Here is a 19,420-nt window from a genome sequence, read left to right as displayed (position 1 = left end):
TTCCACCTTCAAGATAAACTTCACAGGTAGCAACGTCATAAAACAGACTACTCACTGATGCCCAGGAGGTTAACCTGTAACTGTCTGACATACCAACATTTTTAGAAAAGAAATTTTAGATTGTAGAAGAGATTTAAAAATGAGTTTTTACTTACAATGAGATTAGAAAGTGTTGTATCAGGGAGATGGTAAGCAAACATTTCAATCTGCTCAGCAGTTGGATGAAGACCGGCTGCCTTTAGTAAAAGAAAGATCAACTCTAAGTTTTCTTTTTAAAGGACAACTTTCCTTAAGTTATTTCCCAAAATACTCCTATAGGAGTACAGGCTAAGCTCTAGCCAAATTAGTTAAATGACAAGAATTGGAGTAAAAAAGAAAAAAGCAGTATCACTTTCCCATTTATTACCAATTAAGAAAGCTGATGATTTAGTAAAACCAACCAATTATACCCAACTGAGTACTTAGTAAATCTTTCGCAGGTATCTTAGTTGTACTCCTAAAATCTATGATGATTTGACAGAGTACCAAAACTGCTTTCCAGGGTCTCAGTTATCTTCACTGAACAAAAACAAAAACCGAAAACAATCGCTTTAGCCAAGGCAGTAAAACTGACAAATACAGGAGAGAATGTCTTAACTGGAGGCCAATGATCTCTTCAACAGTATTCCAGTACCAATAAATGCCTACAGTTAAGTATACGCAGAGAGAAAGGGCAAGGGAAAGAGAAAGAGCAAAGGATGAATGGAGGAAAGAAGAGACGAGTCATGGGAGGGAGGCGGAGCATGAGCACAGGAACCGAGGCACACAGGAGAAAAGTGCGGGTGTGTCATTATCAACTGCACTCTTAACAAAAGTTACAGAAATTAGTTCAACCACAGCCTTCCTCCAGGAATGTTTCCTTGCATCACCTCATTTCTACTCCCCTTTACCAGCACCCCTGAAGAATAAAACGAGCCACGTTAATTTATAAGTGAATTTTCCAAGCAACTTAAATTGTAACAGTTTGCTTAAAATACATATGCTGCTGCCTCAACTACCTGCACTAACCAAAACGGAACCTTGTCCTTACTAGCTCCAAGTTGTATTGCTTAGTACAGTTTCTACCCCACACTCAAGGCTTCTCCCACATTCTCCCACATGTTACAGACATTGTGAAGGATATGTGCTATTCAAACTTCTCATAATTTTTCGGTCTGTTGACACAGCTGTGCGCCCACCTGAAGCAACTATGCCCCTCCTCAACCCATCGCCAGACAGGAAGAACTAAAGGAGTATCAGGTTCACCACACTTGTTTCATCTGGACCTTTCATTGCACACCATTCTCCGATGAAGGGGTCCCTATGCCTCTCTGAAGCAGTAAAGTAGAGCTTTCTTAACATGATTTTCATGGCACAAAACTTTCTTTTTCTTGGGGCGCCTGGGTGGCTCAGTGGGTTAAGCTGCTGCCTTCGGCTCAGGTCATGATCTCAGGGTCCTGGGATCGAGTCCCGCATCGGGCTCGCTGCTCAGCGGGAAGCCTGCTTCCTCCTCTCTCTCTGCCTGCCTCTCTGCCTGCTTGTGATCTCTCTCTGTCAAATAAATAAATAAAATCTTTAAAAAAAAAAAAAAACAACTTTCTTTTTCTTATTTCTATTTCCAGGGGTCAGAAGCAAGAGTCTGGAAGGTACATGAAGGAAGGAATGACTGTCCTCCACGGAGAAGTAATTAACATGTTACATCTTACCTTTATAGGATCCACGGGCCTATTCAAAATTTCCTTTAATAAACTGAGGTCTTCTCGATTCATTGTTGTCACTTCTCCCTCCTTATATTTTGAACTGAATCTACCAGCTCTGCCAGCAATCTGCAAGGCCTGGGAGGTAGTAATTGGTTCTATTTCTCTCTCTCCCTTTTCATTGATAGTGGGTTTTATAAGGGAATAAAAAATAATTCTTCTTATGCTCCTGAAAGAGAAATAAAAGTACTCGCTCAGACTGCTGAATAAAAAACTCTCCATCATTTGGGTCATTGCAGAAATGCTCACTGCAATTCTAGTTTAGGTTAGGCTTCCTTACAATCTTGTCCACTGTTTACAAAATAAGGAAAAGAGGTTTGTCAATAATTCTTTTTCTTCCCCTTAAATAGCATTTTTAACAAATGAGTAAATTTACTAAAATCATTAAATTGTACATTTACCAAAAAAAATTGTCCATTTACAAGGGGTAAACCGTGGAGTATGTAAATTATCCTTCAATAAGTTACAGAAAATAACTTTTCTTTTTTGATTTTATTTATTTGAGAGAGACCAAGAGCACGAGCAGGGGGAAGAATAAAGGGAGAGGGGAGGGCCAAGCATACTCTGTGCTGAGTGCAGAGCCTGACTCAGGGCTTGATCCCAGGACCCTGAGGTCATGACCTGAGCTGAAATCAAAAGTCGCACACTTAACTAACTGAGCCACCTAGGCACCCCAAAAATAACTTTTTATTTTTTATAAGAGTAAACCACATAAAGTACTCTCAGACTGCTTTTGAAGTTGGCTGCTACCCCGGGTGGCTCAGTGGGGAGTGAGTGGCATCAGACTCTTGATTGCAGCTCGGGTTGTGACCTCAGGGTTGTGAGATCAAGTCCCATGGTGGCTGTGTGGTCAGCAGAGAGTCTGCTTGAGATTCTCCTCCCTCTAATCCTCCCCTCTCACACACTCTAGTAAAAAAACAAAACAAAAACAAAATAGCTATTAACAGCTATTAACATATATACTTATTTTTAATATATATTTATATAAATATGTGCATATTTATATAAATGTGTATTTATATTTAACATATAATAAAGCTATTAACAGCTTTGAATAGTTCTTTAATTCACAAAGGTATAATTGCCTTGATTACCCAGAGAGGACTATTTAAGCATAATACTGTTACTCCTAGAGCTAAGGCCTAGCCCCACATTCATAATGGGCACTCATACACTTGTTGACTGAGACTGGAAGTACAATGGAATAACATAACAGGCTAGTGGTAGGGAGTATCACTCAAAACTCCTAGTGCTGTTTATTTTTTTTATTCTCTCAAGAGACATAAACAAGATCAATCTCAGATCTGTATTACAATACCCATTCTTCTAAACCTAAATGTTTGGTCATTCTAATGCCAATTAGAAAATGTTTAATTGCCATCTAACCCATTGACTATCCCTGAGTATTAAATTACTTACAAATTAAGTCCCATGCCAATTGCATCTGTAGCAACCAGGATTTTGCATGGATCATCAGGATCATTAAACTTTTTTGCTTGAGCAAGTTTGGTCCCTAAAATCAGAAGGTTTATGTTATTTCAGCAATTTCAGTCTTTTAACACATCACACTAAGTATATCTTGGAACTCCTCATCTCCTACTCTCCATTTTTATGAATAAAACTCTTATTGTTTCTGGGTACCGGGATGGCTCAGTCAGTTAAGCATCTGACTCTTAATTTCAGCTCAGGTCATTATCTGAGAGTCCTGGGATCAAGCCTGCACTGTGCTCCACGATGAGGATGAAGTCTGCTTGGGATTCTCTCCCCGCCTCCCTCTGACCCCCTCACCCCACTGACACTCATGCTCTCTCTCTAGGGGAAAAAAAAAAAAGAAGAAGAAGATTTCAGGACTATAACTTCAACACAATTAACAAACTGGTATTTCATATTTTAATATTTTTGTTCTGTTTTGTTTTTAGAGAGAGCCAGGAGGGGCAGAGGGAGAGGGAAAGAGAGAATCCCAAGGAAGCTCCATGCCCAGCACAGAGCCCAACATGGGGTTCCATCTCACAACCCTGAAATCATGACCAGAGTCAAAATCAAGTGTCAGATGTCTAACTGAGCCACCCAGGTGCCCCTTTAATGACCTGCTATAAAAAATTATCAACTCAACGTTTAAAATATAGCCTAACAGCAGCAGTAAGAACTATAAATTTAAAAACTTCTATTCCCCACCAAGATGAAACAGAGGAATTTATTTTATTTGACCCATAATAAATTACTAGTTTATCAAGTGACATAATTTAGTACCTTTTACTACGTTCTCTATACATAGCATGACACAAATAGCAAAAATAAGAGATTTCATATCTGTCGTAATGAAAGCCAATAATTACCAGGTGGGAGACTGCCATATATAACAGCTGATTCCAATCCCCGAATTTCAATCTGTCGACTCACAGAATAAATATCATTCTTGCTAAAACAGACAATGCAGTCCCCAGGCCGAAGGTTGTCTAATGATTCTAATGCATGATCCAGCACAGAAATGGGGGTAAGCCTCTCATAGTTTCGAACCTACAATAAAGACATGATATTTTAAAATAACACACTTAGCTTCTTGTGATTAATACATAAGTGAAAACCTGCAATTAAAAGTAGCTAAATAGGGGCGCCTGGGTGGCTCAGTGGGTTAGGCTGCTGCCTTTGGCTCAGGTCGTGATCTCAGGGTCCTGGGATCGAGTCCCGCATCGGGCTCTCTGCTCAGTCAAGGAGCCTGCTTCCCTCTCTCTGCCTGCCTCTCCATCTACTTGTGATTTCTCTCTGTCAAATAAATAAATAAAAAATCTTAAAAAAAAAATAAATAAATAAAAATGAAAGTAGCTAAATATTGGGGTGCCTGGGTGGCTCAGTTTGTTAAGCATCTGCCTTTGACTCAGGTCATGATCCCAGAATCCTGGGATCGAGCCCTGCATCAGGCTCCCTGCAGCAGGGAGAATCTGCTTCTCCCTCACCCTCTGGCCCTCCTCCCTGTGTTCCCTCTAAATAAGTAAATAAATAAATAAATAAATAAATCTTTTTTTAAAAAGTAACTGACAAGTTCCAACATTTTTCAAAGGAAAGTACAAAAAAACACATTATTCTTCATATAATAAATGTTATCATCGATTCTCATTGGTATTTCTAAACCCCTAAAATGCCATATAGCATTTCAAAAATTTTTCAAAGCACTTTTACATATATTCAATTTTCATGGCAACTTGATAACTTCAGAAGGGTTATTAACTATGATTTCCATTTTATAAAAAAGTAAAATAGAGCTCATATAAAAGATCAGGTCTGATAAAGGTCCTTTCAGTTCTAGTCTTCTGCTATTTGCCTAAGAATGTAAAGCTAATGACAGCAAAGCCTAGAACCCAGATTTTCTTCTACTACATTCTAGCCTCTCCCTGAAAGCTGAACATAAAACTAAAAGACAAATTTTTAAAAATTCCTTCATCTTATTCAAGAACTACAGTAAAAAAAACAAAACAAAACCTAGAATTAAAAGGAAACCAGTTACTTTCTATGAATTTAAGAAAGGGATACAAACTATCTCTAGCAATTAGATGTATATCAAAGGTCCTAACACCAGACATCTGAGGCTCTGAAAAACCATGAACTTTTGCTAAGCCTCAAACTTCCAACATTCCTGACTTAGTTAATTCTAAAGAGATCTGCTCAAACTCCAGAAAGTTTTGTCAAGAGAAGATGAAAAGTCTTCTTGTACTTTTGGAAGGCTTAGGGTATGTGGCCATTCTGCCAGGATTTCACATCATGATATTCAACCAAATACGTATGACCCAGTCAACTGGGAGGAAATGAAGCATTCTTTTTATTTCAGTTAAGTTCCGACTGTGCCACTATCTGGGACCTACAAAGCACTGCTGGGGTACTCTAGGCTATTTGCTACGCCACCTTGAGAACAAAGCATGTAATCTAGTACCTCCACTTCTTCCCCGGTCGTGTACATAAGCTCAGTAACCAGGTCAATAGCGGCAGATTCTCCACACAAATGGACTTCTTCAGCACAGAGCCCTGTTAAATGAAAAATCAGTCATTTTTTTAAAGATATGAAATTGAATATATAATACCTTAAGATAACAAAAATGCTTTGCTTACCTATTGCTTTACAACTTTACCAAGCCTATTAATCATCTCTTCGATACAAACCTCAAAATAAAAACTTTTTTTGGGGTGCCTGGGTGGCTCAGTGGGTTAAAGCCTCTGCCTTTGGCTCAGGTCATGATCCCAGGGTCCTGGGATCAAGCCCCGCATCGGTCTCTCTGCTCAGCAGGGAGCCTGCTTCCCCCACTCTCTCTCTCTGCCTGCCTCTCTGCCTTCTTCTAATTTGTCAACTAAATAAATAAATAAAATCTTTTAAAAATAAAAAATAAATAAAAACTTTTTTTTTTAAGATTTTATTTATTTACTTGACAGACAGAGATCATAAGTAGGCAAAGAGGCAGGCAGAGAGAGAGAGAGGAGGAAGCAAGCTCCCTGCTGAGCAGAGAGCCGGATGTGGGGCTAGATCCCAGGACCCTGAGATTATTACCTGAGCCGAAGGCAGAGGCTTTAACCCACTGAGCCACCTAGGCGCCCCAAAATAACAACCTTCTAATGGGCAGAGATTGTCTCAGAGCTTTTAAACTGGTTTGGCCGAGGTTTTGAGTCTCTTCGAGGGTGAAACCAGCCAGGATTAGAACATGGCATTCTGATGGATAGCCCTGAATCTTATACTTATGTTTTTCAAATTAGGCTCCATGGAATCACTGAGTGCCTCAAAGGCTGAGGGCTGAAGGGTAAATGAGACTACAAGCTCCTTACCGCTGAGCAGATTCACTGTCATCTATTTTAAATTACAGATTTTAATGTATATGCTTTGTTTAAAGGAGTTCGGCTACTTGTTTTTAAATTTCAACAAAACACATGACCTACAACACACTGATCAAAAATCCACTCCAAAATCAAGCAGTGGAAATGTTCATTCACGTCCATGGATCTCAAACACTCCAATTCCAGGAGCCTATCCTAAAGAATTAATTAAATAAATAAATAAGTAAAAAGCTATGGCCACAAACATTTTTACTGTAGCACTATCAGTAATAGAAAAAAATGTTCAACTCTGTAGGAAAAAACAGCACAGCTCTTTAATGGAGAATAGGCAATATTAGTATGTGGTGTGAAAAAAAAGTCTATGAAATAAGAAAACTGAAAAAAAGCAAGATACAAAATAGCATATTCACAAAACACCATACTCATCACAAGGAAAAAGACTATCATAAAACACCAAAATATTAATCCTGGTTGTGTAAAGATGGTGAGATTTAGACATTTTAACTTTAATTAACTGGTTATGCTAACTTTGTAGTAAGAGAACTGGACTTCCCATTATTAAAATAATAATTAGGAAATAAAAACTCACACTAGGCTAACCCTCAAAAAGAGAAGATCCTAATGACTCTATTTGGTAATGTAAAGTAGAGAAATGCATCTCCATGCAGATGTCACAAAGCACAGCTCTTAGTATTAAGACCACTAACCTAGAAGTGCTCTAGTCCAAGCCCATCCTCTGGCTGGATCTCTGATCATTTGAATTTCATCAATCACCGCCACTTCATCTACAACGAGAAGTTATCATGAGCAATGCAATCAACTTAAACAGTGTCATGAACAAATTACAGCACCACACCTCAAGCTTCTGTCACCACCATCACCACCATCGCCACTCACTAAGCACTTCTTTCCTAGCAGGCTTGCTCTAAGTGCTTTACAATTGTAACTCAACTCATCTTGGCAACAAACATATACAACAGTATCATCGTTCTAGCCATTTTACAGAAGAATAAACTGAGGCCCAGAGGAGTTAAATCTCTGGCCCAAGGTTATACAGCATGTACAGTTAATAAGTGTAAGATCTAAAAACAGGAAATTCAAACGCAGGCCATCTAGCGTCTACTGGGTCCCTTTGTCTTATGAGACAGCTTAGAGAATCTGCTTCATAAGAACAAACACACCCAGTGGCGCCTAAGTAGCTCAGTTGGTTGAGTGTTTGACTCTCGATTTCAGCTCAGGATCATGATCTCAGGGTCATGGAGTCAAGCTGTGCACTGGGCTCCACACTCAGCAGGGAGTCTGCTTCTCTCCCTCTTCCTCTGCCCCTCCCCCTATTTGTAAATGCATGCACATGATCTCTCTCTAAAATAAATAAACCTTTTTTTTTTATTTTAATTTTTAAAAAAGATTTTATTTATTTATCTGACAGAGATCACAGGTAGGCAGAGAGAGAGGAAGGGAAGCAGGCTCCCTGCTGAGCAGAGAGCCCGATGCGGGGCTTGATCCCAGAACCTTGGGATCATGACCGGAGCCAAAAGCAGAGGCTTTAACCCACTGAGCCACCCAGGCGCGCCTAAATAAATAAACCTTTAAGAAAAAAGAAAAGAGGGGTGCCTGGGTGGCTCAGTGGATCAAAGCCTCTGCCTTCCGCTCGGGTCGTGGTCCCGGGGTCCTGGGATCGAGCCCCACATCGGGCTCTCTGCTCAGCGGCGAGCCTGCTTCTCCTCTCTCTCTCTGTCTGCCTCTCTGCCTACTTGTGATCTCTGTCAAATAAATAAATAAAATCTTTAAAAAAAAAAACAAAAAGAGAAAAGAAAAGAATAAACATACCCACAGGGTAGTAAAAAAGAGAAAGTATCTACACTTCCAGGAACAAGGAGTAGACAGCCCTACTACAATGAAGCTTCTCCATCACAGGAACCCAGGCAGATGTCAGGAGCAGGAAGGAGAAGAGCAAGTGTCATCCCTGATCTTTAATTACGCTCATTCTTAGGGGTTTTAAGCTCATCACAACAGCAAAAACTGTACCTCATTTTATTTTCTAATGCCAAAATGCTTTTGACCATATTATTTTCTTCTCTTTAAGTCATGTAAACTGTATTTTAATTTTCTTCCTCAAGTAACAAGGAGTTGAGAAGAGCACATTAAAGAAAAAAAATTAATATGCACACAATAACATTTAGGAAACAAAAGCAAGCAAGCACATTTTATACTGAAAAACCATCATATTAAAAATCACCTACTGCAGTTGGGTATATACAAACAAGATTAGAAACAAGGGTACAGAAGAGGGAATTCTGATTTATAAAATTCTGTGTTACCTAAATTTTTATAATGTACTACTTTTATAATACTCATTTTTTTTAAAAAAAAACTATTCATTTACTCAGAAAAATTATTAAAACAGAAAAAGCTATTTAAAGTACATAATGTATAATCCCTATTTAATTAAATATACACACCAACAATGCACTCATAAGTATATTCATACACAACACAATCACAAACACAGAAGAAATCTGGAAAATACACACCACAGGGTTAAGGTTAACACTTGTTGATTCTGGATGGGTAGGATTGGGAGGTTGTAGTTTTTTTTTTTTCTTCTCTTTGCATTTATTTTTGTATTTTCTATAATGAAGATACGACTGCTTAGTGGTAAGAAAAAATTAATTTTTATTTAAAATATTTTCAAAACTACTTAAATAGAAGTTCACTGAAATATGATACAATAGTGAAAACTTTTATTTTTTTTAAAGATTTGATTTATTCATTTGAGAGAAAGAGAACATGAGCAGAGGGGAGTGGCAGAAGGAAAGGAGAAGCAGGCTCCCCACTAAGCAGGGAGCTGGGACATGGGGCTCAATCCCAGGACTCTGATCATGACCCGAACTGAAGGCAGCCACTTAATGGACTGAGCCACCCAGGTGTCCATTAGTGAAAAACTTGAAGCAATCTAAATATTTTTTACTAGGGGAGGGAATGAATAATTTTAGTCATAAGATGGAATTTTAGCCACAAACTTTATATATATATTTATGATATATATGATACACATACAAATGATACATGTATAACAAGACTAGATCTAAAAACAGGCTGTGGAAGAAAAAAAAGCAAGTTGTAGAACGATAATACAATATGGTAATCACATCAATGTTTTAAAAAATACATAATCCAGGGGAGCGCCTGGGTGGCTCAGTGGGTTAAGCCTCTGCCTTCAGCTCAGGTCATGATCCCAGGGTCCTGGGATCGAGCCCCACATCGGGCTCTCTGCTCAGCGGGGAGCCTGCTTCCCTCTCTCTCTCTACCTGCCTCTCTGCCTACTTGTGATCTCTGTCTGTCAGATAAATAAATAAAATCTTTTAAAAAAAATAAAAACTAACCATGAGAGACTATGGACTCTGAAAAACAATCTGAGGGGAGTGAAGTGGTGGAGGGGTGGGAGGTTGGGGTACCAGGTGGTGGGTATTATAGAGGGCACAGCTTGCATGGAGCACTAGGTGTGGTGAAAAAATAATGAATACTGTTTTTCTGAAAATAAATAAATTGGAAAAAAACAAAAAACAAAAAAAATAAAATAAAATAAATAAATAAATAAATAAATAAATAAAAACTAAAATACACAATCCAGAGGCGCTTGGCTGACTCAGTTGGAAGAGTCACAACTCTTGATCTTGGACTTGTGAGTTCAAGGCCCACACTGAGCATAGACATTACTAAATGAATAAATAAATTTTTTTTTTTAAGATTTTATTTATTTACTTGAAAGAGAGAGCGGGAGAGAGCACAAGATGGGAGTGAGGGAGAAGCAGACTCCCCGCTAAGCAGGGAGCCCAACGTGGTACTGGGATCATAACCTAAGCTGAAGAGAGACACTTAACCAACTGAACTACCCAGGTGTCCCATAGATAAATATACTTTTAAGAAAAGTATATTTGGGGCACCTGGAAGGCTCAGTTGGTTAAGCATCTGACTCTTGATTTCGGCTCAGGTCATGATGTCAGGGTCTGCACTCAGCAGGGAGTCTCTTTCCCCTCTCCCTCCCCCTGCTCACACATGTACACATGCTTGATCTCTCTCTCAAATAAATAAATCTTTCTTAAAAAATCCTTTAGAGGCACCTGGGTGGCTCAGTGGGTTGGGCCTCTGCCTTCAGCTCGGGTCATGATCTCAGGGTCCTGGGATCAAGCCCCGCATGGGGCTCTCTGCTCAGCAGGGAGCCTGCTTCCCCCTCTCCCTCTGCCTGCCTCTCTGCCTACTTGTGATCTCTGTCAAATAAATAAATAAAATCTTAAAAAAAATTCTTTAAAATAAATAAATATGTAAGTAAAAATAAACAAACAAAATACACAATCTACAGTTGCTCACAGGTAATATGTATCAGTGATATGAAAAAAGACAGGAAAGACATATACCAAATACTTGTTATCACTTGGATCAAAAGAGGAACTGAATCGAGGAGTGGGACAAGGAAAGTTGTTAACATTTTAGTTCCTTGAAGAGAAAAAAGAAAAGGAACATTCAAAAGCAAACACCACAGAGAGTTTGACATTTATCAGCTGTTCTAAGCACTGGGGACCTGTTGTCCTACTCATCTCCATTTAAATATTTTTTTACGGGGCGCCTGGGTGGCTCAGTGGGTTAAGCCGCTGCCTTCGGCTCAGGTCATGATCTCAGGGTCCTGGGATCGAGTCCCGCATCGGGCTCTCTGCTCAGCGGGGAGCCTGCTTCCCTCTCTCTCTCTGCCTGCCTCTCTGCCTACTTGTGATCTCTCTCTCTGTCAAATAAATAAATAAAATCTTTAAAATAAAAAATAAATAAATAAATAAATATTTTTTTACAATAAAAAACACATTTCATATGTTCATCTGTATTTTAAAATTAAACCATTACTAAACCTTATGAAACCATTTTAAATGGCATGTACATACAAGGAGTTGTAACACTGCACATCTCAACTGTACAAGCAACATGGGCAGCCTGTTTCCCATCTGGCTCTATGGTCACACGCTCCTCTCCTGTTACCAAGTCACACGGAACACCCTAGGATGACAAAAAGAAATCTGGAGTTACCACCACCTTTAAAATGACAACAAAAAGAAATTTTTACGTTTAATAGAGTATTCTTGCCATTACCATCAAATTCATTCCCAATCCTGGAAAGAAAATTTTTATAAAAATAAAAGCGGTTCTCTTACATAACCTATATAAACATTGAAATATCTCAAATCAGCTAAATTCTCAGGTAACACAAACATGAGAAATTATAGCAATTTCACTTTTAAACTTTGTATGTTTCTGTACTATTCTGATTAAAATAAAACAAATATGGTTGTTTCTATATTCAGGAAGAGTATTATAAGTAATATTTAAGAACAGAACAACCTCCCAACAGAATTCCTTGAGAAGGAGCAGCATTAATTGTATGGTGTAATAGTTTGCCCAGGACTGAGGGGTTCCTCAATACAAAGGGCTTTAGGTACTAAATCTTAGGGAAGTCCTGGCAATCTGGGACAACCAGTCTCCCTAGAGGCCTGAACTAATCATGAAGAAACATCTGACATAACCAAACTGAATGACTGTTTACAATACAAATGACTGGTAGTCTTCCAAATATAAAGGTTATGAAAGATAAAAGGTTCCTGAGCAATTGTCCGAGATTAGTGGAAACGAGAGGTATGACAACAGAATACAGTGCTGAGACTCCAGACAGAATCCTGGGGGGGGTTGGAAGAGTGTGGTGGTGGTGTTACTGACAACTGGCAAAATTTTAGTATTAATTGTGAATTAAATAATAGCATTCTATCGATATTAAGTACCTTGCTTTTGAGGAATACCATGTGCTTATGTAAAAGAAAGTCTTTGTTCTAAGGAAATACTTTCTTATTTTCGATAAGGAGGCATGATGTACGCCAAATACACAAATCATCCAGAACAAAAAATAGAGAATGCAACTTATCTTCCCAAGCCTATTCAACTCATATTATAGTCATAATAAAACAATGAATAAGAACATGGCCCGTTTAGTCAAACAATGCCTCAGCCAACATGGCATTCAGTTCTTTGCAGGTCTGAACAGGTGGCTTCAGTCTTTATCATTAGTTCTAGTTGATAGCATCAGAGGTCTAATCGGAAAAAAAAGGTAAATTAAATATGGTAACAGAGTACGTTAACTCTGAGGAAGCAAGGGAGGCCTCAGAGTTTCAACATATTAATAATTTCTTTCTTTCTTTCTTTCTTTTTTAAAGATTTTTTAATTTATTTATTTGACAGAGAGAGATCACAAGTAGGCAGAGAGGCAGGCAGAGAGAGAGAGGAGGAAGCAGGCTCCCTGCTGAGCAGAGAGCCCGATGCGGGACTCGATCCCAGGACCCTGAGATCATGACCTGAGCCGAAGGCAGTGGCTTAACACACTGAGCCACCCAGGCGCCCCTAATAACTTATTTCTTAAGAAAATAAATAAAACAACAAGTATGGTGGAATGTTAGAATCCGACAGAAGGGGTGCCTGGGTGGCTCAAATGGTTAAGCGTCTGCCTTTGGCTCGGGTTATGATCTCAAGGTCCTAGAATCGAGCCCCACATAGGGCTCCCAACTTGGTGATGAGTCTGCTTCTCCCTCTCCCTCTGCCTCTCCCCCTACTTGTGTGCTCTCTCTAATGAATAAATAAAATCTTTAAAGGAAAAAAAAAAAGCATCTGATGGGAGTTGGGTAGTGGATTCAAGTTATTTACATGTAATTCTCTACATTTCTCTGTATTTGTGAAATAATGATACTGTATTTCATTCATTCCAATACACATTTTTTCACTTTTTAGCATATCTGAAATCAGGATGTAGCCTAATAATAGATGGCAAGTCAGAGTTCATTGGCAGTTATCTTTTTCTTTCTCAGTTATACATAAAATAATGGTACATCTTACAAAGTACAACGAACTATAGCAACTTTTATTAGTGGTAAATTACTACATATGCCTTTACCACCTTCCCATCTTCACCCTGCCCAGCCCTCCCAAATTAATAAGAAAGAGAGCAAATATTTGGTAATATACTGACAGCAGCATTACTCTTTTCGAAGATCTCATGTGCCAGTAATTTTAAAGGGCCACAATACACTCCAGATTTTGCGGACAAGTATTTCTGGATTGCATGATAAGTCTTTCCACTGTTTGTAGGGCCTGAATGGAATATTATCTTCCGCTGTATGGCTCTGGCTTCCGGGTACCTAAAACATAAGTGGGTAAACAGCTTATTCCCATTAACCTCAAAATCAACCCTGACAAAGGTATCAACTGAAAATGATTCCAATGAAACATCCTGCTAATATTCACATGAAAGCATCTTTGAAAAACCAAATAAAATGATGAGTTTCAGATCCACACTAAAATAATGACTGTTGGAGCACCTGGATGGCTCAGATGGTTAAGTGTCTGCCTTCTCAGCTCAGGTCACGATCCCAAATCCTGGGATCGAGCCCCACATCATGCTCTCTGCTCAGTGGGAGCCTGCTTTTCCCTTTCCCTCTGCATGCCACTCCCCCGGCTTGTGCTCACTCGCTCTCTTGCTCTCTCTGCCAAATAAATAAACAAAATCTTTAAAAAAAATTTTAGGATTTAAAACTTAAAAAATACTGTTTTCCAAGATTGGCATTTACTAACTAGTGGATAGAAAGATCTAAATTCAAATTAATTTCTTGGCTATTTCTGCCACTGTCCAAGTCTCTTCTCTTCAGGAGTTAAAGTAAGTTTAAACTGCTATCAGCTCACAGATAGGCTGACATTTCCACAGCTCTAAATACATGACCCTATAAGTAAATATTCCTAAGCATTTGAATTTCAACATGTACCATGTAATGACTGTGTCTTCTGTCTCTGGCCATGACAAATGGTACAGGACTCGCCCTCCCACCACAAACAAGTACAAAACTGGACAGAATACACACCACAGTTTCTTGGGGACATAAATGACAGGCAATGTAGGACTACAAGCCCTGAAACAAAGGAACATTTGAGATGAGCCCTAATGTACCCCAGTAGGACACAGGGAGGTAGAACCCAAGCAAAGTATGACAGTCCCAATGAGCTCAGCAGTAGAGATCAAATTCAGAGATGCTACAGCAGGTGGAATTTGAAGGGAGAAGTTGGAAGAGAGAAGAAAGGGTTCAGTGGAGGAGATGCCTTGAAGTCTATGTAAGACTTCCCTTGGGTCCTTGGCCAAGGGCTGAGCTGAAGATATGGAGGCCCTAGCAGAGAGCAGCTTGCTAAGGGTTTGAGCAGAAAGTCTCAAAGAGGTGGCAAAGGCACTAGATGTGGAGTTCTAGCCACAGTGGTGGCAGTGGTGAGAGCTCATGAACACCCTGGCATTCAGCTGACACAGAAAGGCCACACTTAATTTGTAAGGCCAACACTCTAAAGTAAGGGCTACTTTCTAGATTTGTCCTAGTAAAACCTATAAGCTAGCTTGATCAGAATCAAGGGGAGACACCAGAATTAACTGCCTGTTTTTCTAGGGAAAACAACTCATAGACTTTTTAGGATTTATCATCCAGCCTACAATAAAAAAATGTAACGGTCAGGGGTGCCTGGGTGGCTCAGTCAGGTAAGCAACGGCCTCTGGCTCAGGTCATGATCCCAGGGTACTGAGATCAGGCTCCATGTCTGGCTCTTTGCTCAGCAGGGAGCCTGCTTCTCCCTCTCCCTCTGCTATTCCCCCCTGCTTATGTGTGCTCTCTCTGTGTCAGATAAATAAATACAATATTTTTTTTTAAAAAGGAGAAGAAAAACTGTAATGATCACTAACTTCCCAAGATTAGAAACTAGTATTTCAAATCCACAAGTAAAGAAACTAACCAGTTCGGTGGTATTCTTAAATCACTGATTTTACGTAGGTCATCCTTACAGTCCAACACAGGAAATATCTGTTTCGCATGTCTCAAGAAAAATGGAAATAAATCATCCACATGAGCTGAAAAATAAAACACTGCATTAACAGGTGCAATCTACATGTTATCCCTAACCAGACTTAGTGAAACTTTCCTTCTTAGTGAGCTAGTCAAGGGGTTATTGCCAGGATTAAAAGAAAAATTCTGAAGCAAGGAACTCCAGGGATCAAGCCCCACATCACACTCCCTGCTAAGCAGAGATTACACTCCTCCCTCTGCTTGTGCTCTCTCTCTCTCAAACAAATAAAATCTTCAAAAAAAAAAAAATAAGGGAGAAAGGAAGGGGAGGAAAGGAAGGAAGGACGAATGAACTTGGAAATACACATTAGCAAGACCTATGGTTACTGAAGACAAATGCAGGTGCAAACACTACATTTAAAAAATCTAACCAAAAAATACTCAGTGGCAGAAACAGATGGAATCTACCATGTATTAATTCTATCTTCTGTGAGAGTTCACTTCACTGTGGCCTATACACAGCACACAGTGGAAAGCAGAGGTGATAGATCAAGGGCCCAGACTTCCTCCAGTCTAAGATATATGGCTCATTTACTGATTAGCTCAGGGACCCACTATAAAAGCAAAATGACCTAGAAGGGCCTCCTATGAAAGCACAGAATTATTTACAGACAGTGTAAACAGGGCCCACCCTACAACAACAGGCTCTGACCAGAGAAATAAACATGAAGCATGCGAAGAAATACAAAGCATGCTCAACATATTTTAAAAGAGATATTTTTAAAGTCTCTAAACACTTACCTGCACTGAAGCAAATGTCATTCAAAATAATGTGAATGTCCACATCCAGAGAATGAGACTGCATGATGTAATTTCTAAAGCTGATGAAAGCTTGATGGAACAGACGAGCTGCGGGAAACACAAAAGCACAATAGGCAGGGCTCAGTTTTCATTCCATTTCTCATTTAAAAGTGTATATATATACATCACACCAGACTCATCAAAGTGTCCTCTCTCTTTTGGGGGCTCCTACCGCTGGTTTATTATGATCTGGCCAACAGTGAAATCCTAGCACAGGAGGGAAAAATGAACACACAGCTCCTTTGCTGTGTATCCGGCCCACCAGGTGCATGTTGCCCAACTCCTGTCAAGACAGAAGCGAAGGTCAGGGACATCATCCAGACAATGTGTATGTACTTGTTTCCCAGGCACACGAGGTCTCACACAAGACTGAAAAAGCTATAAGCTAAGAAGTAATAAAATATCTCTAATGGAAATGCTATAAGCCTTACCATCGAGTCCATAATCAGCACCCAGTTTCTGAATTTCTTTCCTCTTGTAAAACTTGTCTAAGATCTTCTTTACTTCATCTGAAAGAAAGATGTGCTTAACATTAGTTTTCTAGGTGGAGAAATGCCCAAAAGAACAAAAAAAAACTTGACATCATAACACTCAAGGCAGGAGTTTAATGTTTCAAGTACTTGAAAATTTCAGTTGATCACAAGCTTCTTATGGCTTAATAGTGCAAGAGTGTCTAGAAAAATTATAAAGTCAAATAACAGAATATTCCTGTTACACCACAGAGAGGTAAGCCAGGTGCCAAAGGATTAGACATCATCCTTAGCCTCCATCACGCCACTCTTAGATGACCATATTCTGTTTCACTGACTTACAACCTTTCTAAACATCTAACCATGAGCAGTTAAAAGGTACTTAAGAGGACAACCAGTGCTGCAAGGACCAGCTCATCATGCTTTTATGCAAATGACTAAAGAGGTCAGGGGTGATCTTTAGTTTGAAGATGACGACTTTAAGAACAGACTACACTTATTTTGTTCCAAATGGCATAACTACAGTCAGTGGGAAGTGAGGGATGCAGATTTCAATGGAATTCATACAAAAACTTCTAACAATTAGAACAGTGAAAAGGGCCGTCTCAAAAAAGTGCCAGCTCCCTATCACTGCAAGTACCCAAGTAAGGCTGAGCAGACTGCATGTCACAGGTGATGACAGAGAATCACTGTGCTGGAGGGGAGGGTGAGTTACATGTCTGCTGAAGTAACATAACAGCATGAATCAGTAATTTCATAAGTGAAAATATTTTAATCAGTCAAGCTGCAATAGTATTAACATCATACATGTTAAATACCACTGCATTATTCCAGAGATAAATGTTCTACTGATCCTGCCACACACACACTGTATTTCTGGGAAGGGAGGCTAACATGGAGGATACCGTCCTTGCCCAGGAAACACAGAAAGGCCAAGTGGCCTGTACTTATATCTCCTGCACAAGTACCAACCTCATTTTCATGCAGCGACAATATACACAATACCTACTAAAGAAATCAAACCTGTATTAATAAAGCACCCACTAATAACAATTTGTTTTGCATAATGGGGAATTTTAAAATCCATGGCTTAGGCACGAGATTTTCCCACAATGAAATGTAAGATACATACATATATATCACCTATCACTGGCAGCTATCCTGATATTTCTGGGTATCTGTTACTTTGTACACAGTGGAGCAGTCATCTCTTTCCATCAATAGTAGAAAAATCATTGACAAATAAAAGATTGGAAAAAAGCACATGCAACTGCTTGGAGAAATTCTGCAGAACTATGACTCAAAACAAACTGAAGATACCACATCTGTTCAGAATTAATCCATTTTCTCTAACTAACACTTTCCACTTTCTATAACTAACAGTAATCCACTTTCTATAACTAACACTAACTTTCTTGTTATGCAAGAATCAAGACATTCAAGGATACTTTATTCAAGCATAAGGTTTCTTGTACTAAGTGAAAGACGCTAGTCAGAGAGACCATATATTGTGTGATATTATTTATATGAAATATTCTAAGAGAAACAGAATGTGAATTAGTCTTGGGCTAATTAGTCATGGGCTGGGTGAAGGGGAGTGGGGCTAGAGGAATGTGGAGTGACTACTATGGGGGTATGGAATTTCTTTTTGGGGTGATAAAAATGTTCTAAAATTAAATTACGGTGGTAGTCATACAATATAACCATTACACACTTTAAACAGATGAATTTTATGGCATATACGTTGTTTTTTGAAGTTGCTGAAAAATAAGTATTACCGGGCGCCTGGGTGGCTCAGTGGGTTAAGCCCCTGCCTTCGGCTCAAGTCATGATCTCAGGGTCCTGGGATTGAGTCCCGCATTGGGCTCTCTGCTCAGCAGGGAGCCTGCTTCCTCCTCTCTCTCTCTCTGCCTGCCTCTCTGCCTACTTGTGATCTCTCTCTGTCAAATAAATAAATAAAATCTTAAAAAAAATAAGTATTGGGGCGCCTGGGTGGCTCAGTGGATTGGGCCGCTGCCTTCGGCTCAGGTCATGATCTCAGGGTCCTGGGATCGAGTCCCGCATCGGGCTCGCTGCTCAGCAGGGAGCCTGCTTCCTCCTCTCTCTCTCTGCCTGCCTCTCTGCCTACTTGTAATCTCTCTCTGTCAAATAAATAAAATAAAATAAATCTTTAAAAAAAAATAAGTATTACCTACACAAAAATCTCTGTATCGACACTTTATTTTATCTAAAAGGGTGTTCCAAATTCACTACTAATTTTTAAAAGGAAAGTGCAAAAAACATTAATGGAAATAGCACTAAATTTTTTTTTAATTTACTACAAAAATATACGAAGATGTAAGTTTTGCTTTTCATAAAAATTAAGCTTTCACAGTTTCACTATTATTAACAGAATGACCTGATTTTTGGTCATAATTACTTCCCATTAAAATTAACAGTGATTAAAGGAGACACCCTCTGGATCTCAGTCACAGTAGAAATGACTCAGTCACTACAACTTTTCACCAGATCATATAGCTTTCTTCTAGCCTCCTGCAAAGGGAGCCTGGGATTTAATATGGCTATGCCAGGTCTCAGCTACATTTGCTAAAATTAAGAA

The 19,420-nt window shown here is 39.2% G+C and overlaps 1 protein-coding gene across 1 annotated transcript in view; it reads right to left on the bottom strand.

Moving 5' to 3' along the window:
* Nucleotides 1-19,420, bottom strand: part of SUPV3L1 (Suv3 like RNA helicase) — a 28,969-nt gene that overhangs the window by 4,753 nt on the left and 4,796 nt on the right. Inside the window, exons 2-12 of the mRNA XM_044239666.1 lie at nucleotides 16,783-16,860; nucleotides 16,292-16,399; nucleotides 15,441-15,555; nucleotides 13,648-13,816; nucleotides 11,525-11,636; nucleotides 7,298-7,375; nucleotides 5,701-5,792; nucleotides 4,112-4,292; nucleotides 3,195-3,288; nucleotides 1,725-1,944; nucleotides 156-236 (exon numbers count right to left, since the gene is read on the bottom strand). Coding sequence (XP_044095601.1) covers nucleotides 156-236; nucleotides 1,725-1,944; nucleotides 3,195-3,288; nucleotides 4,112-4,292; nucleotides 5,701-5,792; nucleotides 7,298-7,375; nucleotides 11,525-11,636; nucleotides 13,648-13,816; nucleotides 15,441-15,555; nucleotides 16,292-16,399; nucleotides 16,783-16,860 — 1,328 coding nt within the window. The remainder of the gene's footprint in view (nucleotides 1-155; nucleotides 237-1,724; nucleotides 1,945-3,194; nucleotides 3,289-4,111; nucleotides 4,293-5,700; nucleotides 5,793-7,297; nucleotides 7,376-11,524; nucleotides 11,637-13,647; nucleotides 13,817-15,440; nucleotides 15,556-16,291; nucleotides 16,400-16,782; nucleotides 16,861-19,420) is intronic.

Source organism: Neovison vison, chromosome 2 (assembly GCF_020171115.1).
Source record: "Neovison vison isolate M4711 chromosome 2, ASM_NN_V1, whole genome shotgun sequence".
NCBI classification, from domain to species: Eukaryota; Metazoa; Chordata; class Mammalia; order Carnivora; family Mustelidae; genus Neogale; species Neogale vison.
The sequence above is the reverse complement of the archived record's forward strand: the minus strand, read 5'-3'. Positions and strand labels throughout refer to the sequence as shown.